The 22,765-nt window shown below is 56.6% G+C and overlaps 2 protein-coding genes and 1 long non-coding RNA gene across 7 annotated transcripts; 2 read left to right on the forward strand and 1 right to left on the reverse strand.

Moving 5' to 3' along the window:
• The first annotated feature begins 1,049 nt into the window (after window positions 1-1,049).
• Window positions 1,050-7,708, forward strand: KCNK16 (potassium two pore domain channel subfamily K member 16). Its single transcript, XM_005896425.2, has 5 exons — window positions 1,050-1,262; window positions 4,426-4,540; window positions 5,663-5,829; window positions 6,631-6,796; window positions 7,118-7,708. The coding sequence occupies exons 1-5, from the start codon at window positions 1,050-1,052 to the stop codon at window positions 7,339-7,341; spliced, it is 885 nt and encodes a 294-aa protein (XP_005896487.1). The 3' UTR covers window positions 7,342-7,708.
• On the reverse strand, window positions 2,475-9,810 carry LOC138984941 (uncharacterized). 3 transcript variants are annotated; one of them, XR_011462191.1, is made up of 3 exons: window positions 9,695-9,810; window positions 2,850-3,060; window positions 2,475-2,613 (listed from the first exon to the last, which is right to left on the reverse strand). It is a non-coding gene; the product is annotated as an uncharacterized lncRNA (long non-coding RNA). The 3 variants fall into 3 exon arrangements; XR_011462192.1 differs by lacking the exon at window positions 9,695-9,810 and adding an exon at window positions 7,141-7,320; XR_011462193.1 differs by lacking the exon at window positions 9,695-9,810 and adding an exon at window positions 3,139-4,952.
• On the forward strand, window positions 9,381-22,067 carry KCNK17 (potassium two pore domain channel subfamily K member 17). 3 transcript variants are annotated; one of them, XM_070360945.1, is made up of 6 exons: window positions 9,381-9,835; window positions 13,372-13,486; window positions 13,555-13,687; window positions 15,211-15,371; window positions 15,814-15,988; window positions 21,460-22,067. In XM_070360945.1, exons 1-6 carry the CDS (start codon window positions 9,557-9,559, stop codon window positions 21,656-21,658), a joined length of 1,062 nt encoding a protein of 353 aa, XP_070217046.1. In that variant the 5' UTR covers window positions 9,381-9,556; the 3' UTR covers window positions 21,659-22,067. The 3 variants fall into 3 exon arrangements, with proteins under 3 accessions (XP_070217046.1, XP_005896486.1, XP_070217047.1); XM_005896424.3 differs by lacking the exon at window positions 13,555-13,687; XM_070360946.1 differs by lacking the exons at window positions 13,555-13,687; window positions 21,460-22,067 and adding an exon at window positions 21,019-21,427 and having other exon boundaries at window positions 15,814-15,981.
• The last annotated feature ends 698 nt before the right edge of the window (window positions 22,068-22,765 follow it).

A 22,765-nucleotide genomic window follows, 5' to 3' on the forward strand; every position in this document is an offset into this window, starting at 1 on the left:
AAGTTAACTGTTGGCCAGAGGCCAAGGGGGCAGGCTGGACGAATGGAGGTGACAGCTAAAAGGTACAAGTTTCTGTTCTGAGGTTTTAAAAATATTCTAAAATTGATCTTGGGATAGTTGCAGGCCTCTGAATATAGTTGAACAGAGAAACCATCCAATTATATACTTTAAGTGTGTGAATGGTAGCATGTGAGTTATAAATCAAAAAAAAAAAAAAAAAAGCTGCTGCAAATACACACACACACACGCAGAGAAAGAGAGGAAAACACCCTCGATTCCACCCACCCGGAGTGAACCACTGTTAAGACCTCCGGGCCGGGAGGTACTTTGTTTTAGCTTCTTTTTACTCACACTTATGTCTCACCGACGTAGCCTCCCAAGGGAACCTGCTAAGGATTTCAAGCGAGGAGGACTTTCAGCAAACGCATCCAGTTTATTAGGAACATCAAGCCTCACACTTTTCCTGATCCAGGCTGTCCTTTGTCTGTTTGCTTTCCCCTGATTTGTCACCCAGATCTCTCATCCTTGGGTTCCCCCAAGAGGCAGGTCCATCCCTCCAGCCCCATTTCGTAGCCAAGGCAACTGAGTGCAAGTTTTATTCACACCCGATCTGATTTCTTCCCAGCTCCTAAGCCTGGGGCTCAGAAGACGTCATGGGTGAGAAGCTGGGAGCTGCCAAGGGAGCCGGGACAGAGTGAAGGGGAGCATCCGATTTGGTCCCCAAACACCCATCCAACTTGGAGGCAGAAAGTGGGACATGATGCGCTCAGGAGGACCATTAGGTCTCTTTGAGGGGTCCCTGCCACTGACCTGCTGCTCTCCATGGGGAAAAAAAAAAAAGCCTGGGCGGGGGGTGGCAGGCCTGTTTGCACTCAGGGCACTTAGTGCAGCCAAGCTGAGCTGCACTGTTCAAACAGACTCCCCAGCCTCCGAACACCTGTGCCGCAAGGGAGGGTGAGGCAGGCAGGAGGCCAGACCAGATCCCCGGGCGCTTCCCGCCTCTGTTTCCACAGCCACCCCCACGGCCCTGGCACAGTCCTGGGCCTGCCATGCCCCGTACCGGGCTCTGCAGCCGCTGGGGCGGCCGGGTGCTGCCCCTGCTCCTGGCCTACATCTGCTACCTGCTGCTCGGCGCCACCATCTTCCAGCTGCTGGAGAAGCAGGCAGAGTCTCAGTCCAGGGACCGGTTCCAGTTCGAGAAGCTGCGCTTCCTGGAGAACTACACCTGCCTGGACCAGCAGGCCGTGGAGCAGTTTGTGCAGGTGGAGGGGACAGGCTGATGTGGGATGGGGGTTGGGGAGGCGGGGTTGCAGAATGCAGCTGCAGAGCCATCACCGATGGCTGAGGCCCCATTTGGAAGCCGAGCGTGATGGGAACAGAGAGCCAGGGGAGACCTGAGGTCCGAGTCTGGCCCCGGGGTCTATAACTGGATTGCTGTGTGATATTGGGCAAGCCACTTAACCTCCTTGGTCCCCTTCTAGGTGAGGAGAATAGTCTTATATGTGCCGCAGACGTTTGAGAGCTGATTGAAAGCTCTTTCTAGGCTGCCACTTGCTGCATAAATGTGAATCATGTGTCAGGGCTACCAACACGGTGCACACTTCCGCCCCCACACTCCTCGCTTCCCCTTCCCCGGCTCCAGGCAGCTTCTTCCTCTGCCTTCCCACTAGCTCACCTCCCCCGTCCACGGGCTGCTGACCACACTGTGGGTGGGAGACACAGATAAAGGTCAGGAGCAGCCACCACGCCGGCCGCCATGGACCTGGGCTTGATAAGCAACAGCCAAGGTGACTGAGCCCCACCCCTCTGGTGCCCATGGGGCATCTCTGGTGATGGATGGGTCACCCCTGCTTGGATCCCTTCTGTAGAAACTATGGGGTCCCAGTCCCTTCTCTCCCGGAAACCAGCCAAAACCAAGGTGTTGTGGGGGAGGGTGAGACCAGGGGGTCCGGTAGGGGACAACACCCACCACAAAGGAGCAAGCCACATGCAGATTCATCACAATGACTGGTCTTTATTGAGTGTTTATAATGTGCCCCAATCAGCAGGGAGCAGGGCCATCACGAGGGGGTCAGACCAATACTGGTCCATCCCCTGGGGCTCAGTGTTTTCTATGTGTTTCCTCGTAATTACCTATTGCCACCACTCTCTCAGATTTGCAGGTGGGGACTGGGCAACAGAGAGGTGGGATATGTTGCCCAGAGCTGCATAGTTAATGGCAGAGGCAGAACTCTAACCCAAGCCAGCTGCTCCTCGCCACACAGCTTAACATAAGTACAGGGGGCAGCTCTCAAAGGCTGGGCCCTGGCCTAGCAGCATCAGCCCTACGTGGACGCTCCTTACAAAGGCCACCCCTCAGGTCCCACCCCAGACCTCCTGAGTCAGGAACTCCAGCGGGCAGCCAGGACAACAGGCTGTGTGTTAACAAGTCCTCAGGCCACACTGATGGACCCCCAAGACTGGAGAACAGCAGGCCTTGAAGATGAGATGTGGGCTGGCTGGTCAGAGAACTTTCCAGAGCTGTGAGAGGCCCTTTCTCCCAGGAAAAGGGGCTTCCGGCCTCAGGTTTCACTTCCTCGCTCCACAGCAGCACAGGGCTGGGACCATAGCACCCTAGTCAGGGGTGAGAAGGGCTCAGGATGGGGAGTAAGGCAAAGGCCCTGGAACCCCTCCACCCTCAGCTCCTGGTTGGAAGCAATTCCTGGAGCTGCAGAGGGAGCAGGGGAGGGACTGGTAGCTGGTATGTAATTAAAGGTACAGGCTTGACTGCAATCCTGAGGGAGGTGCCACTGATGAAAGGCCCCCAGACCTCCCCAGGGGTCCTCAGCCTCCTTGGGAGGGACCCTCACTTGCCAGGGGATGTCCAACTCAGAGGCAGAAGAATGCCAGGTAAGATTCCCAAAGAACACACGTGACAGTCATCGCTCCGTATCCGCGCGGGATTGCTTCCAAGAACCCCAGCGATGCTCTCCGTATCTGCCAGTGTGAACTGCGCTTGTGTGAATCTCCTGGATACGGAGGGCCTGCTCTACTGTTCAGATGACAATAGGGGGAGCGGAGCTATAACAGTAACAAAAACAGTATTGAAGACCGACACCATCAGGAAACTTGCCCGGGGTGCAAGTCTGCCTTTCTCACCTGGGCACGGGGATTCTTAGAGAAGAATGGACAGTCGGCACTGGGAGCCCCACCCCCAGCACCCTCCGCATTGCGGCCCCTCCTCCGCAGGATGGAGAACCCCAGACTGGCGGAGGGGACAGCCAGGTCTTAGGGCCAGTGCTGCTCCCATGGGCTAGGGTCTCTGGGGAGCAGGCGTGTTCTGGAATATTCGGTCTGGCCTCTCTGGATGTGTGGGAAAGAGAAAGAGGCCAAGGTTCACATGAGAAGAGGCCAATTCTGCCAAAATGAGGAGAAGCAGACAGCCCCGGTCACGACATCCAGACTAGCCCGGCCCTCACAGGGGTCACCCCCAGCCCCTGCAGTGCTTGCTCACCCAGCCAGCGGGGAAACCGATTCCCACAGGCACTGGGGCTGGAGCTTTCCCCTCCCGTACCCCACCTCCCTCTGGCCTTTGGGGCTCTACCAGGTGGCCAGACTGCGCAGCTACCCTGGAACAATTCAGGGCTACAGGGGAGGGCTTTGGGAGCTGATGGGGGCAGGTGCCCCGCCCACCTCCAAGAGGGCTTGGCAGGGGACAGAGGGGCTTAGGCTTGAGTCTGCAGGATTCAAGTTCTATAAACAACAGCCTGCACACACGTGCAACATACGGCACCCATGCACACACCACATGTATACAACACACCACACATATACACCACCAACACAGATACACAGACACACACACACACACAGAGACCTTTGCCCTGGCCTCTGATGGAATTTCTGCTATAGACCTGGGACTCACCAGGGGGCGGCAGAGAGCAAGCCTGCCAGCTCACCTGGAAGCTCAGAGAACTCAAGGTCCTCTGTCCACCATCAGCCCCAAGAGAGGGCAGCCCCATGGCTTTCCTGTGGTCCCAAACCTCATGTTCGCAAGCACACCCTTCCAGGAACATCCACCTCGAAGTCTTCTCGTCCTGGCAACCCCTGGGGTCTCACTCTCTTGGCTATAGGTAACATGTCCCACCTGGATGACTCCATAAGTACTGTCTGTCCCCTTGGGGCCATCTCCCCTCCACTAGCCACACTTAATGCCCACATCACACTCAGCCATTGGCCAGCGAAGCAGGAAGTGAGCTTGGAATTCAGCCATCTTGGGCAAGTCAGCCACTTTGAGCCTTAGTTTCCTCTTCCATGAAATGGGAATGTGACTTAAGAACTTCATTAGGTGAAACAACAGGAGACACTCAGCGGGGAGGCTGGCCACCAGCCGGTGCTGTCAGCAACCTCTTCCTCCCACCCCCTGCTGCTCCCCCTCCTCAACAGGTCATCATGGAAGCCTGGGTGAAGGGCGTGAACCCCAAAGGCAACTCCACCAACCCCAGCAACTGGGACTTTGGCAGCAGTTTCTTCTTTGCAGGCACGGTCGTCACCACCATAGGTAAAGCGCTGGGATGGAGAAGGCCACCCCCAGTACCCCTGCTAAAGTTTGAGTTCCCCAAAAGCAGTGGCCGAGACAAGGATGTGGTTTATCTCGGAGACGATTCTGGGAAGCAGGAGAAGTGGGAGAGTGAAACAGGAAGAAGAGAAAGGGCAAAAGAGTTCGCAATCATGAGCAGGGGACTGGTTAGAGCCACTGGGTTCACCAGTGCTGGGGACCCTCTGAGAAGCCAAGGAGAGCCCAGCCAAGTGGGGAGGAAACAGGCATATTTATCTACATACTCCTGCCCTGGCTGGTTGAGGACTGAGTCCGGATGTATGAATTCTCCAGCACTTCGGACCTGCCCCCAGACCAAACACCTCCTGTGGCCAGAAGAACCCCTCGGGTAGACAGAGAGGCAGGGACTTGGGGTGGGGAGTCCCCTGTGTGTCCAAGAGCTGTCCACACAGCTGCAGCTGCTGTCCCTGTGTTCCCAGGGGACACAGCACCAACAGCATCTGCTGTACTCCCTCAGCCAGAAAATCCACTCCCCCTCCCACAAGGAACCCCTCCATCCCGCGAAGCCCGATCTCCCCATTCATTCGATTAAGTTCAATTCCACACACCGTCCTTGAATTCAGGTGACATTAAAGCAGTTGGAGTGGAGGTAGCAGAGCATGAACTTGGATCGCACCCAAGGACAGAGTGGAAATAGCAGAGTATGACCTTGGATCAGACCCAAGCTTGGCTCTCAAGGAGCTTCTGATACACTAATGAAGGGTAAGATAAGCAGGCTAAAAATAGGAGCACAGGGCAAACTAGATAGCTAGATAGGAATGACACAGAGCACTGTGGGGAATCACACCTGGTAAAGAGGAAGAGGCTGGCAGTCAGGAGGGCTTCCTAGAGGTGGTGTTTTTGGAGATGAGCCTTCAAAGGATACTTACCAATCGAGATCATTCTAGAAGAGGTTGAGAAGAGTGTTCATGGGAACAGAGGAGCTTTCTCTTCGCCCCGCCCCACCCTCCCCCGTTGCACCTCTCCTCCCCGTGGTGGTGGAAAACCAGCCTCTGCTAGAGTCTATCAGGGAGGCCGTTCCAAACTCTCCCTTCCTCATATTTGTACCCTCTCCCCCGCCTGCAGGATATGGGAACCTGGCGCCCAGCACAGAGGCAGGCCAGGTCTTCTGTGTCTTCTACGCCCTGGTGGGCATCCCGCTCAACGTGGTCTTCCTCAACCACCTGGGCACAGGGCTGCGTGCCCACCTGACCATGCTGGAGAGGTGGGAGGACCAGCCCAGACGCTCCCAGGTAAGGTCCTCCCTCCCCACAGCCCCACTGGGACAGAGTCTGTTGCGCTCAAGTCGCCCAGAAGCTGATATGGAGACAGAGTTTGGCTAGCAGTGTGTTAGGGCTCGACACCCATGGACAAAAAGGACCAGGTGGAAGGAGGAACAAAATTGTGATGCAGGCTGGACAAAGCCTCAGCCCACCCCTCAAGGAGCTGGGCAGGTGCCGGTGGCACAAGCTGCCCCACAGTGGGCGCTGACGTGGCCAGGACTCTGCCCTGGCCTCAATTGGGCATGGCAAGGTGTGCCCTTGGGCCAGGCTGAAATACACCCTGAGCAAGAGAGATGGCTGGAGGCCACCTGCTGGCAGCTTGGCTAGGCCTTCTTCGAAGGGGGATCTATCTGGGCACACACCTCCATGGTCATCAGAGAACTCCAATAGCCATCTCCACACCACCCTGAACACCCCCAGTGCCCACCCTGTCATCTGGGCCCTTGCAAAGCTGTGCAAAGAGGCAGAGGTGTAGAAGGACTGGGGACAGCTCAGTGACCATCTTCCATCCCATATCTAAGTCCTCGGGGTCCTGCACACGTGGACACCAAGCCGAAAGGCATCTCCAACTTGACCCACCAACGCAATCCTGCTGACCAGCTCTTTCCCTGGCCCGGACAAGATGTCACACAGAGATACAACCCCCGCCCCACAGGGTGCAGGCTAAGGACCTGACTATGGCCCAGCCCACTTCCTAGCTCACCCCAGACCCCCTCCCCTGCTTATAACCATGGGCCTTCCAAGCAGACTCAGAGACTCCTCCGCTTCCAGCTGCTGCAGACCCTGGGCCTGGCCCTCTTCTTGGCACTGGGGACGCTGCTCATTCTCATCTTGCCGCCCATGATCTTCAGCCACGTGGAGGGCTGGAGCTTCAGCGAGGGCTTCTACTTTGCCTTCATCACCCTCAGCACCATCGGCTTCGGGGACTATGTCGTTGGTGAGAAAGGCAGCCACAGATCACAGGGTGGGGGCCACCGGGATTTGGGGGAGGGGGAGATATCAGTGGGGGGAAGTGGGTAATTCTTGAGGACCAGAGAGCCCCTGGTTATTCAAGGGAGACAAACACTTTGTGAGGCTGCTGCGAATTCTCACAACATCCTCAGAAGTCACTGGTCCGGGAACCCATCACCCTTCCCCCACCCCAGGGGCCTCGCCTGCTGATCCTTATTAGGGGGAGACTGGTGGGAACCCTTTTGGAACCTGGAGGGTGGCTGTCCCTCCGACCGCTGGCACTGATCGTGTCCTCCTTCCCTGCCAGGCACAGACCCCAGCAAGCATTACCTCTCGGTGTACCGGAGTCTGGCAGCCATCTGGATCCTCCTGGGCCTGGCGTGGCTGGCGCTGGTCCTCCCACTGGGCCCCCTGCTTCTGCACCGGTGCTCCCAGCTCTGGCTGCTTGGCAGAGGCCTCGGTCTCAAGGAAGGGGGAGCCCCCGAGACCAATGGGCTCCCTAGACCTCAGAAGATTCCCATCTCTGCATGAGCCCCCCAAAACCATGGCTGCAGAAGCCCCTCACAGCATCCTCTGTCCACCCCATAGGCCCCCTGGATTTCCTGCCACACCTCCTCCTTGGCCAACCCACTCACTTCCCAGCCAGAGCTGGTCTCAGGAGCTCTCCAGAGAGAGAAAGGAAACAGGAGGGCCCAAGAAAGTGACAGAAAGGAGACAGAACAGGAGACGGATGTGTGCGGAGCAAGATGTGTGCTGCGATCCCCGAGCCCCTCCCTCAAAAGTGACCTGTGGGGACATCCCTGGTGGCCCAGTGGTTAAGGCTCCACTCTTCCAATGCATGGGGTGTGGGTTCGATCCCTGGTCGGGGAACTAAGATCCCACATGGCCAAAAAATTAAAAAAAAAAAAAAAATGACCCGAAAAAGTTGAATCCAGACATGGATCATTATGACCAAATCTCCATCGCGCTTCCTGAACTGCCCCCACCCCCCACCCCAGAAGATCTCATACAGGACAATAAACAAAGGGCCGCTGTATCTGTGCCTCATCTGATACGTGTGCGGGGCCTCATCTGATACGTGTGCGGGGCGTCATCAGGCCCCCAGTGTGCGTCAGGCGCTGGCCCAGGCTCCAGGGCAGCAACAGTGACGCTCCTGCCCCCCAGGTGGAAGGACTAGACAAGCAGAGAGGCAAAACAACCCAGTGACCAAAACCTCATGGCACCGGCAGACCAAGATATGACGCGCACCCATGGGATCCGCTGGCCCAGGCAGGGACTCTGGAGCCATCATCATGCCTTCAGGAGGCTCCCAGCTAGAGGGGTGGGCAGGCTGCCTCCAGGTCTGCCTCTTCCTCTTGCCTAGAGGTCTAGAGCTGTCCTCGAACAAGGCTTCAGCACTCCCGGGCGTCCCACCCACTTTCCTGAGTATGGCCTCCCTTGACTGCCTCACGGCACCCTTTGATCTCATTACCCCTTCTGGGCTCTTACAAGCCCTTCCAAACCCTCCCTGGGAAAACACCAGCCAGCTGATCCCAGAAGATTTCCAGGAAATGAGCTGTGAGGAGGCCCAGCCTCCACTGGGAATATCTCATGCAGCCTGGCCTCTCTCCTGCCAGACTGTGACACCTCTGGCCAGAAGGAGAAGACAGATTTATACCAGTCCATCCCAAGCCCAGAGCTTCCCAGGTGGCTGCACTAGTGGTGCAGAACCCACCTGCCAATGCAGGTAGATGTTAAGAGACACGGGTTCAGTCCCTGGGTCAGGAAGACCCCCTGGAGGAGGGCATGGCAACCCACTCCAGTATTCTTGCCTGGAGAATTCCAGCGACAGTGGACCCTGGCAGGCTACATACTGTCCATAGGGTCGCAAAGGGTCGGACACGACTGAAGTGACTTAGCACACACGCACATATCAAAAGGCCCGAGCTCACCACGGACTGCAAACCTCTCTGAGCAAGACAGACCAGGGACCTCTGGACTGGACTGAGGTTAGACCATGAAGCCGAGGAGGCTCTGGGTGGGACACTCAGGGAAGGATCTACAGCAGCAAGAGTCCCGGGCTACACCCAGGACTTCCTGGCATGGAGGAGAAGCCTGAGAAACTGGGAACCCCCAGGACTCTTTATATTGAATCCTTCCTCCATCCTGGGTGGAGGAGGGAACAGGTAGGGGGGCATCTTCAGAAGCAGGGAATGGACAAGCCCGCTGGCCGAGACTCCTCTTGCCTCCCAAGTTCACGGGCAATTGGCGATAGATTGCTGGGATCTCGCATCCTTGGGTATATAAGGCAAGGATGGTGATGGGAGAGATCCAGAGACGACTTGACAGGCAGCGGGTCCTTGGTAATAATCCCAGGGCCCCAGGAAAATAAACTTGCCTGCCGCTTTCTCTTCCCTCTGAGTGCGGTCTGCAGGAGTTCCTCCCACCGATTGCTACATACAGGACACGGGGAGGCCCTGGGCCGGTCTTTCCCAGCGCCTGCGGTCACCAACAGACCTCCCCTTCTTCCTGAGCTAGGCGTGCCTGGGGGTGGGCACTCCACACGCATTCGAGGCGGGGCCAGATGCCCACAGCTTGCCCTCTTTTTGTCCCAGGGATTGGATCCCAGCGCGGGGTGGGGCAGGGCTGTCCCATTCCCCAGCACACACCTCCACTGCTGAGAAAACGGGGCAGAGGCGGGCTTTAGCCAGAGAAGGGACCAGCCGAGCTCCTCCCTTGCCCTTCCTTTGCGCCTCGGTCCGGGTCCATGGCTCCCGACTCCCGCCTCTCCGCCTCTCCGGCTAAGAGCGGATGGAGAGCCTGGGATGCGAGCGAGCGCGGGGTCCAGGGCTGCGCGGTACCGGTGCCGAGCACATTGCTCCTGCTGCTCACCTACCTGACTTACCTGGTCCTGGGCACCTGCGTATTCTGGGCGCTGGAGAGCCCCGCGGCGCACGATTCCAGCAAGAGATTCCAGCGTGACAAGTGGGAGCTGCTGCGGAACTTCACGTGTCTGGATGGCCAGGCGCTGGACTCGCTGATCCGGGTGAGGGGAGAGTCTGGGCGGCCCGGGCGCTGGGGCGCTGGCTCAGCGGACCGCACGGGCACGGGGAGAAAGGGCACGGCCCGGCTCCGGTCAGGGCACCGCCAGGAGCACTTCTCCGAAATAAAGGAAGGCACGGACGCGCGGACGACTGGGGGCGCGCGTTGCAGGGAGGAGACCAGAGTGCTGGGCTGGATGGATCCCGATGCAAAGACCCCGGCTCGGGCGAGAGAAATGCGCAGCGCGGCGCCGTGAGCCCAGGGTTCGGGGCGAGAGGGCGGGACCCTCCCTGTCTGGAGAGTTGCGTGGCGCACGCATCCAAATCTCGGGGTGAAGGCGATAGGGGGCGCACTGACGGGGTCCAGGGCTGGTGGGGCCCGACCGGGTCCGGGTAGCGTTAGGACAGAGCGCGCTGCTCAGCTTGGGAGAAGGCGGGAGGGGTCCACCTGGGAATTTAGGGCGCTGTGTCGGGTCGGACAGCGGGCGAAGGGCGAAGGGGCACCCATGGCCCCTTCCACAGGAGACCCACATGCGAATTTGAGACCTGGGGGCGGGGACAGCAGAGGGCGCTGGTCTGGTCTGATGATGAGCGAGCCGGCAGCAAGATCTTTGGAGGCTGGGAGGAAAGGGGGTGCAGAGCGCTCTTGTCCCCGCTGCCACACACACACACACACACACACACACACACACACGCCCCAGGTTAAGTGGAATGGGGCCGAGGTGCAGGAGCCAGGGGCCCGGGGATTTGAGGTGCGCAAAAAGAAAGCAGCAGACACAGGGACGTTCGGTGGCTGAACCCGGGTTTCTCCGAGTCTGAGGGCACGCAGCGAGGGCCCAGAGGGTCTGCAGGGGTCGGTGGGTGGGAGGATGCAGAGATCGTGGAGGGCAGAGACTGCTGAGTGGGTGGGGGAAGACTCAGCGGGGCGAGGGGAGGGAGGCAGGCAGGGGAGGGTTCTTCCAGGCCTCACGAAGGATGAAGTTCTCCTTCGACCCTGGGCTGGACGGAGGGCTGCTCGGATCTGACGCAAGCTTCCATCTCCGGGTCCCTGGCTTGGTCCATGAGCGCAGACAGCTGCACCCCTAGCCAGACGTCCCCGCTCTGCAGTCCGGGTGCCTTTTCTGGCGAGGAAAGCAGGGCCTGTGTCCCAGAGTTGCCAGCCCAAAGCTGGTCCCCAGAAGGTGGCAGGGAATTGTGTCTGGTGGCGAGGGACAAGGGCACTGGAGCGGAGGTGAAGTCCTGAGCCCTGGGACTGGGCGGATGTGTCAGGCCTGGAGCCCAGCAGAGGACTATCTCTGCTAAGAATCTCAGATGACACCTCCACCTTATCTCTAAACTTCTACAAATACAGACCGCCTAGTCCTGGAGGCTATGTGACACTCCCCTTGAAAAGGTGGTGAACTTCAATTACGAGCAGCCTGGCCCCCCAAAATATGACAGTGACAGCAATGGGAATGATAGGAAATACTTCTATGCAGCGCTTACTGCGAGTCAGGCGCTGTTCCTAATGTGTGAGCTCGCTCCACCCCCACCTGTCTCACAGGTGGACGCCATTATTATCGTGCCCATTGTAGAGATGGAGAAACTGAGGCTCAGAGAGATTACATACAAAGGCACGGCTTCATAGTCAGAGCGCTGGGGCCCTCAACCACCATGAGGACTGCCTCAGTGCAGATCTGCATACGGGGGTGCTTCCCAAGTTTCTTAGCGGAGCTCTCATCTCTTCCCCTCCACCCACCTCCGGCTCACCTCCACTTCACCTCCTTCCTCAGCCCCCTGTGGCTTCAACCATCCCCAGGAATACAGATGTGGTGTCTCCAACCCAGATCTCCCCAGTGAGGGCAGACATGTTCATGTAACTTCCTGTTGTTGTCGTTCAGTTGCTAAGTTGTGTCCAATTCTTTGTGACCCCCTAGACTGGAGCATGCCAAGCCTCCCTGTCCCTCACCATCTCCCAGAGTTTACCCAAGCTCATGTCCATTGAGTTGGTGATGCTATTCAACCATCTCATCCTCTCCTGCCCTCTTCTCCTCTTGCACCTTCCTAGCAGCCCTCAAATTCCCCCCGGGTCAAGAGTAAGCAGCTCTGCTCTTCCCTGCTCCGAATATCTGTCCCCGCATCCACACACCTTCAGAGTGCTCTTAGATGTGTCCCTCACTACCTACACCAAATAAGGCCAGAGCCCTGGGCTTCTGAGAACCTCCTCTCTGTGCCTCCTGGGCACTCCGTGCCGGGATGCAGGCCAGGCCCTCTCCATCACTCACCCCTGCAGGACTCTCTCCTCTCCGGATCTGCCAGCATCTTCTGTACTGCCAGCTGCCACGGAGCACACATACCTGAGCTTGCCTCCCCTTTACTCGGTGACCTTGAGACAGGCCTGCCACTCCATCCCCAGCCTGGCTGCCAACTACCTTTCAGTCTCCCTAGTCTATATCCCAGACACAGTCCTCCCTTCCAGCCTTTGCCCCTGTGGTCCTATTTCCCTAAACGTCCTTCTACCAGGAACAATCCTAGCCAACCCTCTAGGAAGGCCCAACTAAAGCATCACCCTCAGCTGCCTTCTCACATTTGTACAGAATGCTAATGTTGATGACACACATTTTTTAAAGTACGTATGGAGGCAAAATAAGCACCTTTCAGAAAATCGAGAATCATGGGGGAAAACACACATAATCCTTAAAAAAACTGTATTTTGTACTTTGGTACGTTAAAGAAAAGCAATCACCCTCTCCATGAAGTCTTCTGCCCCTACCCCCATCAGAATGCACACCTTTCCTATCCTGTATTTCTACAGCATTATATTCATAATAATGATAATGAGAGCAGTTGCTAACCTTAACCGTGTTCCAGGTACTCTTCTAAGCCTTTACACCTAATAACTCATTAAACCTCAACAACTCCATGAAGTGGGTGCTATGAGTATTCCCGTTTTACAGAGAAAGAGACTGAGGCACAGAGAAGTTGGCTATCTTGCCCAGCTCACGTAGCTGGGTGCCTAAAGCTTCATGGATGACACTGTACCAAAGTTAGTTGAGTTTGGGGACTTCATTGGCAATCCAGTGGTTAAGGCTGCATTTCCAATTCAGGGGGACGATTCCTCATCAGGGAACTAAGATCCCACATGCCGATTGGCATGGCCAAAAATATAGATAGATAATTTAAAAATTAAAAGAGACAAAGTTAAGTTTGGCTTTGTCGCACTGAAAACTGAGGTCATGTCTCTTTCATCTTCAGCTCCCCTGATACCTCACATGCAGGTCCTGACCAGGGCTTGTTGCAAGAATGAGAGTGAACAGGAGAGAAAACAAATGGCCATACCTGGGGCTGATCTGGGCTCCAGGGTAGACAGGGGAAGGAGCTGTCCCCATGCTCCCTGCCCTGGGGGAGGCCCTGGTTGGAGAGGAAGAGCCTCCTTGCCCCGGACAGGCTGGGATCAGAGTGGTTACAAGGACAGCCGTGTGTGTGTGTGTGTGTATGTGTGGGTGGGTGCAGGGGCCCCATTGCCCCAGAGAGCCTGGTGGTCACTATAGCCTCTCCCCAGGGCATCATCGAGGCATACAAAAATGGGGACATCGTCCTTGGCAACACTACCAGCATGGGACGCTGGGAGTTTGTGGGCTCCTTCTTCTTCTCCGTGTCCACCATCACCACCATCGGTAAGAGAAGAATGGGGTCAGGGAGGGTTGCTGGGGAGGGTGGCCTTGCCTGAGAGACCGGGGACCAGCTTCTTTCAGAGGCATTACTAGGACCTCAAGCACAGTCAGGCCGAGCAGCCTGGACACCGCCTGGGAGCAGAACCTTGGTCTTACGGAAGATGTGCTGAATCGGCTCCTGCCCTCCACCCAGGTTCCTGGGAGGTTTGTGAAGTCCTGCTCTGGGGATTTCTGCTAAACAACTTTTCAGGAAGCAGAGGGTCCCCTGTGTAGCGGTAAAGACCCTCTGGGCACTGTAAGGGTCCTGGTCTGCTCAGTCAAGCCCACCTAACACTGAGCCTGGAAGGGCGGCAGGAGGGGGTGCAGGAGAATAAGGGGAACTTGGGAAAGAAGAAGGGACAGAACCCCCTGTCTCAGCCTTGGGAGAGGTGGCCACTGTCAGAGGCCTCCCCCCAGCTCACTAAGGCACCTCCTCACCCCCATCACCATCCTCCCCAAACCCCTCTCCTCCCCCCACACAGGGACGCCCAAATAGTTCTCATTCCCCTTCCTCTGGCCCCATCCTCAGGAGAGCAGAGGCGAAACTTGTCCTGGGAAGGTGTCTGGGGGCTTTTGTTTGGAGAAGAAAAATGGCCTAGACCCCTCCAACTCTACACCCAGGAAATAACTCAGTGGGGCTGCCTGATCAACCAGCCCGGTCGCCCCGCCCCGGAGCCTGCATGACACCATACTCACCACCAGGTGGCAGGCTGACCCCACTGGTGGCTACAGCTACCTCCTCCAGCCAGGACGCTCGCCCCAGAAAACCAGGATCCCAGCCGCCCCCTACTCCCACCCCGCCCCACCCCACCCCCTGCTGCCCCTTCCTCCCCAGAGTGGAGCTAAGAAGATGCACCCAGGGACTCTCTATCTGGCTTTAAATTAGACAATACTTTTTGGAAGCAGATCTCAGGCTACCCGGGGACTTGGGTAGTCTTCCACCGTGAAGCAAGCATGCTTGGGAGGCCCCTTGACTCCATGGGCCCCAGAAGGATGAGGCAGGATGGTGTTTATTCATCCTTACACCCCAGGGGTCTAGCATAAGCCTGGCATACCGTGGGCACTCAACAAATGCTGACATGTTAATAAATTCCAAAATACCCATTCCACCAGCATTCCCTGAGCTCCAGAGCAGGAGGGACTGCTGATGTAGTCACTGTGGTCCAGGCCTCCTGGGTGTGCAGGGCGCCCTCATCTCTGAGCCCCACATCCCGACACCCCCTGCCCCAGGCCCACCTGATTCAGAGGTTCGCAGCCTCTCTGCCCAGCTCTACCATCCCCAAAGTGGACTCTGTCCCTCTCCCTTCTCTCCGCTCAGTGTAGCCCTAAAACTGTCTGGGCCAGCTCTGAGTGGGAGGAGGGCCCTAGGGGCTCTGCATCCTTCCGTCCCCCTCCCGCGTCTCTCCGCCCGCCCAGGGAGGGAAGAAGCGAAGTGAGGACAAACGGGATTCTCACGTTTTATGGTGCAAACACCGTCCCTCCTAGAGCATTGGTCTTCCAGTCTGCAGGACTGGGGCATGACCTCCATGGGAAGGGAGGTTAAGGCTGGGCTGAGGGAGGGAGTGTGTCGGGCCCTGCACGGCGCCTGGGAAGGGCACCCCAGCTGCCGCGTCCCATCCATAGCAATGGTAGAACCGGGGCCCCTGAGGATGGAAAGGCTCCCTGAAGTGTCCCCTTGCTGCCCTCAGGCTACGGGAACCTGAGCCCCCGCACGATGGCCGCCCGGCTCTTCTGCATCTTCTTTGCTCTCGTGGGGATCCCGCTCAACCTCGTGGTGCTCAACCGCCTGGGGCACTGCATGCAGCAGGGGGTACACCGCTGTGCCCGCAGGCTGGGGGGCGCCTGGAAGGTGAGGGGGCCGCGGGGGTCGCCACCGCCGCCTGGAGGGAGAGTCTCTGGTAGAAGAGGATGGATGCTGGCAGTCACGGGGTGCCCCAGGGGGTGGGCCACTGGTGGAAGCAGAAGGTCTTTCTGGAAATCAGGGTTCCCGGTGGGAGTGTAGTGGGGTTGGGGGGTCACTGCCCAGAATGGGGAGGTCTTCAGTAACAAAGGGGCATCAGTGGGGAGACACAGGAAAGGCACGAGGCAGCCGAGCCCTTTTCAGGAGCCCGGAGAACACGCACTGGTGGAGAAGCCTCAAGGGCACCTCCCTCCTTATCCAGGGGAGTGCTAGCCCCGTCTGCAGCTCAGTACCCTCCAGGCTATCTGCCCGCCCCCGCCCTGCCATCCCACGGCCGCACACGCCAGGCAGAACTAGCCTCACGGGGGCTGGGCGCCGTGTGCACCCACAGGACCCGGCCAAGGCCCGGTGGCTGGCAGGCTCCAGCGCCCTCCTGTCGGGCCTCCTGCTTTTCCTGCTGTTGCCCCCGCTGCTCTTCAACCACATGGAAGGCTGGACCTACGTGGAGGGCTTCTACTTCTCCTTCGTCACTCTCAGCACCGTGGGCTTCGGCGACTACGTGATTGGTGAGACGCGAGGGGCACCCTGCATGCGTCTGCTCATAGCCCGCATCCCTGGGCACCTGCTGCGTGCCCAGCCCCATGGGGTTTGGGGACCCAAAGTCCAGAGCACACAGGCTTAGTTTGGCTGGTTTAACCTGCCTTTGTGGTGTGATGGGGTTAAGGCCTCCCAGCTAAAAGTGACAGCTGGAGTTTGAACCCAGCACCTCGGGTTGTAAGCCACATTTCTAATCATTCTGAGGAACCTGAGGATCCCACAGGGTCACATATTATTTTTAAAGCTTATCAGAAGAAGGGGGGCTCTGAGTCCTCTCCCCCATCCATCTTTGGCCAGGGCCTCTCTCATTCACCTCTCCCCCACCTCACCCTGCCCCACAAAATGCCAACTTCTTACTGTCCCTGGGTTGAGGGCCACGTCGCCCCCATCACAGTGCAGGGGTGTCTGGCAGGAGAGCCTGAGAGAATCAGAAAACCCCAGCCTCTCCCAGCCCCCAGTCAGCCTCCAAACTCTTGAGTGTTAGAAAGAAAGAGCTGTGTGGTCCGGAGTGTCCAGGGTGGGGTTTATTCGGTGGTCATCACCCATCGTGGACAAGGTAAACAGGAGCAACTGTCCTCGCAGAACAGAGCCAGGTGGGTGCCCAGCAGGGGGCAGCAGAGAGGCGTTCTGTGGGCACAGGGGCAGCCTCATCCCCCTTCACTCCCTGCCCCTAAAGGGTCACCAAACGAGCATTGGCCCCCCAGCATCACGACACGCAGGCCTCAGGCGGGCTTTGTGCCCCACCTCCCATCGCTGATCCTAAACCGGGGAGGAGTCCCTTCTCTCCCTCAGAGAAAGACAGAACCCAGACTGGAATACGGAAATGAGGTCCCGGGACTTCCTTGGTGGCCCAGTGGCTACACTCCATGCTCTCAATGCCAGGAGCCCAGGTTTCATCTAGTTCTGGTCAGGGAACTAGATCCCGCGTCCCACAGCTACGATTCGGTGCAGCCAAATAAGTAAATAAATTTAATAAAAGAAGAAATGAGGTCCTACCAAAGTAACAAAGAGCTAGCCCATTAAGAGTAATGATTGTCACTGAATTTTACTGAGGAGGAAGATGACGCTCAGAGAGGCCAAGCCATTTGCCTGCAATCACACAGCTAGTAGGACACGAATTCTGATCTGTTTTTCTCCAAGAACTCTTACCCTTTCCAGACGGCCTCCCATAACCCCCGTCTGGGCTGCAGTGTTCCTGTCTGTAAAACGAGGGGCTGGGCCGGGTGATGGCTTCTGGCCTGGGTGCCGGGCCCCCTTCCCTGCACCTCTCCATCCCCAGGGTCCGGGGTTGGGGCCTCATGGTGCCCCTTCCCAATGTCCCCCATCCTGGAAGGGATGCTGTTGCTCTGGAAGGAAGTCTTTGGGATGGTTTCCTCCAAGTGAGTCATGCTTCCACTCCCGGCCCCAGAGGAGAAATGTGTCTGAGGACAGGTGACGCCAGCGTCCCCAAGGCCTCAACTGCCCCCCAAACACACACAGACACACGCACACACACACACGCACACACACACACACGTGCAGCTCAGAGACAGGTGACGCCAGCGTCCCCAAGGCCTCAACTGCCCCCCAAACACACACAGACACAGGCACACACACACACACACACGTGCAGCTCAGAGAATGAGTTCTGGATCTGTCCTCTCCTCTCTGTTCCCACTGCCGTCTCCCTAGTCTAGGCAGGGCCATTGCATATGGCTGGTTGCCCAGGTTGGGCACTGCACAACCCTAAGCGGTTGCCATTCACACAGAGCACAATGAGAAGGGCACCATGGACTGGAACAATCTCTGTCCTTGTGTCCCTTTGGCTCTTATGACCTTTAAAAATTACAAGTTCCAGAACTTCCCTGGCTGTCCAGTGGTTAAGACTCTGTGCTTCCCATATGGAGGCCTTAGTTCAATCCCCACTTGGGGAACTAAGATCCCACATGCCATGGGGGCCAGCCAAAAAAAAAATTCATGTCACCTGCCCAGCTCCTCTGAAAACCTCAGGGCTTTTCTGTAGTCGTTCTGGCCCCCTCCCACCAACTCTCCCCCTTACCCCAGGGCTCAAAGGATGAAACTCAGGATTTGCCCATTTTAAACCCACAAGTCCTTGTTCTCTGAGGGTGCCCCGCGCAAAAAGCAGGGAAGAGAAACGGGAATGGGACCCCTAACTACAGTCTCTTGGTGCCCACTGACCACTGGGGCTCCAGAGTTTGGTCCTAGGTGGGAAGAGCTGACAATAGGCTCCTTAGAAGCGTGTCTGGACAAACCTCTGTGGGTTGTTAGGGCGCTCTGTGAGGATGTCCCGAGGCCCCATGGTCCCCTGAGGGAAGGCAGGGCCAGGGGAGGAGGCAGGCATCTCTAGACATGGCACCCTGGAAAGAGGAGACAAGGTCTCTGCCACCACTGGGGGAGCAGGGGCTTGGGAGGTGGGCCGCGACCTCCACACAGCCATCTCTGCAGGAGCGAGGAGGGCTGATCAGAGGGTCCCTGCTACCCTGTGAGCCACCCTGTGGGGACTGATAGGGCAGGGAGGCTGGTGTGTGGGGTGCAGGCCCCCCAGAGCCCCCTCCCACCACATGCTGTGACTGAGAAGGCCTGGTATGAACCCATGAGGGCCCTTTAAGTCCACAGGGGTGCCGGGCAGACCATGCCCACGGAGTGGCAATGGGCAGCTCTGTCCCCTGCACCACGCACTTTTCCTTCTGCAGCCGTCTCAGCGCCTCATGACAAGTGACCACATGTACCCTCATTTGCCCTCTCCGTGAGAACACACAGCTCTGGCTTGAGGCTACTGCAGCTGGGCTGGTCAGAAGAGTATTTCCTGGGCACCCACGTCCAGTGGGGAAGCAGGGAGCTCAGAGTGGAGAGGGAGGCAGGGCCTGGTCACATAAAGAGCCTTCTCAGGCTGAGTCATGAATTTTGGACTCTGTCCTAAGACTACAAGAAAGTTCTGAAGGTTTTCAGAGGAGCTGGGTAGGTGACATGATAGTGCCTGTAATTCTTAAAGGTCACAGAGCCTAGTGGAGACAAGGACAGAGGCCATACCAGGTCCACAAGCACATCTTCCTTGTGCTGGGTGTGAATGGCAACCTTCTAGGGTTGTGCAGTGCCCAGCCTGCACAACCAGGCCCCCGCTGCCTCACTGACAGCCCCAGAGAGGAGAAAGAAGTTGATGAAAGTCATAGTGCAAGCAAGCCAAGGACAGGTCTAGGATAGACTCCCAAGCTAGGGATCCTCATGTGCACATGTTCTGGAATCTTCCATAGCTGAAAGGGGACAATCCACCTTCAGCTCTTCCCCATGTCTCTCAGCCCTCCTTGTCCTCTAGGGACAGGGTCAAACCCCTTTCTCGGATGGGAATGCTGAGGTCCACCACCTGGACTCTGGGCCTCCACTGTCCCATGTCAGCAGCCACAGGGGCGTTGTCTTCATAGCCGTTCCTCTTGTCCAAACACCGCGGTCAGAGCAGCCCCCAGGTCCCAGCCGCTTGCCCCTCCTTGGCCCTGCAGCCAGCCCCCACGTCCCCCAATTGCATTTGCAACTCAGTTGAGCGCCTTGCCAGCTGCCGGGTCTCCTGCTGCTTATGATTTCAGCTAAAGAAAAAATGAAATCAGAAGGGAGAAGAACACCTCCTCCCCTTTCCATCGACAGGAGCAAGCCAAGCCAACGGGTCCCCAGGGGCAGAGAGCTGGCTCACAGCTGCTCTCATTTGGGACCGCCAGCGGAATCGTGGCCTCCTAACCCAATCAGCGTAATCCAATCCAGGCTGCTGCCAGGTGGTGATGTCAGGTCCAGGGCTGTGCGCTCATCCCCGAGCTGGGACCCAGGAGATGTGTCCAGGCTGGGGAAGACAGCGAGGAGTGGTAGTGTTGGGGCCAGCAGGACAGAATGGGAAGTGGACAGAGAGGTGGGTAGTGTAGAGATCGGAGACAGAAGAAGATGTCAGGGAAATAAAAGGCCAGAGCTCTGCCCTTTGAACAATCTTGTTCTGATGAGGGAGGTAAGATAGACCCCCAGGACAGAGGGAAGAACGAAGTTATACGCAGCCTCTTATATATATAATTTTATTTATTTTTAAATTTATTTTTGGCTGTGCTGGGTCTTCGTTGCTGTGAGGCTACTCTCCAGTTGCTGTGCGGGCTTCTCATTTTGGTGGCTCCTCTTGTTGCTGAGCACAGGCTCTAGGGTGCTTGGGCTTCAGTAGTTGCGGTTCCCAGACTCTAGAGCACAGGCTCAGCAATTGTGGTACTCAGGCTTAGGTGCTCTGCAGCATGTGGCATCTTCCCAGACTCGGGGGTGAACCCTCATCTCCTGCTTTGGCAGGCGGATTCTTTACCACTGAGCCAACAGGGAAGCCCTGGAGCAGGCTCTTCACATGACCTACCTAAGCCTCACAGGGAGCTCCATCTGTTTTCTCCTTCCGTCATTCCTTATCCAGTCCTGATCCGTGGGGCTCCAAAGCTGAGAAAAACAGTCACCTGACTACAGATGTACTACAGATCTTACATGCCAGGCATGTACGATATGAACACGTTACGATATGAACCATATGATAATCACAACAGTCCTAGAAGGTGGACCCTCTTATTGTCCCCGATTTATAGATGAGGAAGCTGAGGCCCAGAGAGAGTAAGTAACTTACCTGGCCAAAGCACAAGGGCTGTGAGAGAGGGTAACACAGGGGCTCAGTCTAGTCTCTGAGCTGGGATCTGAAGGGTGAGGAAATGAAGAGCATTCTGAACTGCAAGGACAGCGAATGCAAAAGCCCTGGGGCAGGAAGGTTGATAGATGGAGAAACAGGGGAAGGACCAGAGTAACCGGAGCACAGCGCTCAAGGGAGAGATGTGCAAATCCAGTCTGGAGAAGCAGATGGTGGGCGCTGGGATGAGCCAAGAAGGAAAAATTATTGTCCCCATTTCACAGGCAAAGGACATTCAGGCAGATGATAGTCACACAGCTAGTGAGAAATGAGCCTGGATACAAACCCCAGCAGTTCCATTTCTTCTTCCTAAAGCTGCTGGCAAGCTGCCTTTCCTTTGAGAAAACCAAACATAGAAACAGGCAAACCGCAGAGCAGGTATTACACACTCTCGGAGGGTTTCCTATGACAGTTTCTGATTCAGTGATCTGGAATGGAATCCAGACCATTCGCACTTCTAACAAACTTTCAGGCGATGCTGATGGTGCTGGTCCACAGGCCCCACTTTGAGAACCACTGGGACAGAGCATAAGCAGAGTCCTTCAGAAAGACAAAGGGGAATTTTAGGGTCAAAACTCTAGGAGTTAATCCAGGAGGCTTCCTAGAATCCTAGGGAGGTGATCCCAGCCAGCTCAGACCAGTTTGGACCCCCCACGTTCTGCTTATACACACAAAGCCATGTGTGTCTGTTTCTGTTTGGGGAACTTGGTCCTGACTTTCCCAGGTCTGCATCCTCTGACCTTGCTTCTCCCTCAGGAATGAACCCCTCCCGGAATTACCCGCTGTGGTACCAGAACACAGTGTCTCTGTGGATCCTCTTTGGGATGGCGTGGCTGGCATTGATCATCAAACTGATCCTCTCCTTACTGGAGGCTCCACGAGAATCATACTCCTGCTATCCTCAGAGTTCCAAGGGGAACTTCAAGCCCCGAAGCTGGAGTCAGGGCCTGGATGAGGAGGCAGGACCCCACTCCCCACAGCCAAGCTGCTCTCCAGAGGGGCAGCACCCAGAACCTTCTACTCAAGTCTCATGCTGCGGAAAGGACAGCTAACTATATTCCAGCATTTGTTCCACTTTCTTCTTCAGCAAGAAGATTATTGATTTTAAGTTCAGCATAAGACCACCCAGACTAAAGTTTACAGTTTTTGGTCTTCCCTTGAAGCTAGGTGCAGCTATATGATTAAATTTTATCCAGTGGGATATACAGAGAAGTAATCCGTGTGACTTACAGATGTGACTTACAGTGTGTGGAGGGTACTCCTCTTTACCACTCCCTTCTGGCTGGCTGCAGTGGTGGCTGGAGCTCTGGCAGCCATGTTGCACCATGAGTTGGAGGCCATGTTTGAGACTGGTGACACAATGAAACAGAGACCTGGACTTTGATAAGAGAGAAATAAAAGACTTCATTTGTATAAGAGAGAAATAAAAATTAAGCTTATTTAAAACACTAGGAATTGAGTTTTTCTGTCACTCATAACCAAATCTAATTCTGACTCCAGGTGACACGTGTACCCAGAGGCAAAGGCAGCTTCTGAGACTGGAGCATATTAGAGAAATCACTCCCTCCCCAGGTGGATTTGCCCCAGACAGGAGGAGGGAATGGACTGAGGGCTGCAGTGCAGGCTCCCCACAGCCCCAGAGACCTTCCAGGTAAATTCATTACAGATTTGCTGATACCTCTCAGGGCTCCTATAGGCAGCAGGCAACTGGTCCCAGTTTGGCTCCTAATTCTTACTCAATCACTCACTATACCACAGAAAAGCCTAGAACAGGCCAGTGGGCTCCTCTTGACTCAGCCTGCCCCACTGCATTTGAAGGCTCCAACCACTGTTTGTAAAGCCAGGTAGAGTTTGCAGAGGTCATTTCTGTTTGCAAAGCACATCACCCTAAGCATTTCTATCTCTTACTCAGGGTTGCTATTAAGGCAGCACAGAGCTGTGTGGTCCCCACTACACCCAGGAACCCAAGCCCAGCCAGGAGCCCCTGGCAGTACCAACCAGCACCTACAGGTCACCTGGGGCAGCTGGGTCCTTGGTCTCAGCAGGCACCTGCAAGTCTGCT

This window comes from Bos mutus, chromosome 23 (assembly GCF_027580195.1).
Source record: "Bos mutus isolate GX-2022 chromosome 23, NWIPB_WYAK_1.1, whole genome shotgun sequence".
Classification (NCBI taxonomy): Eukaryota; Metazoa; Chordata; class Mammalia; order Artiodactyla; family Bovidae; genus Bos; species Bos mutus.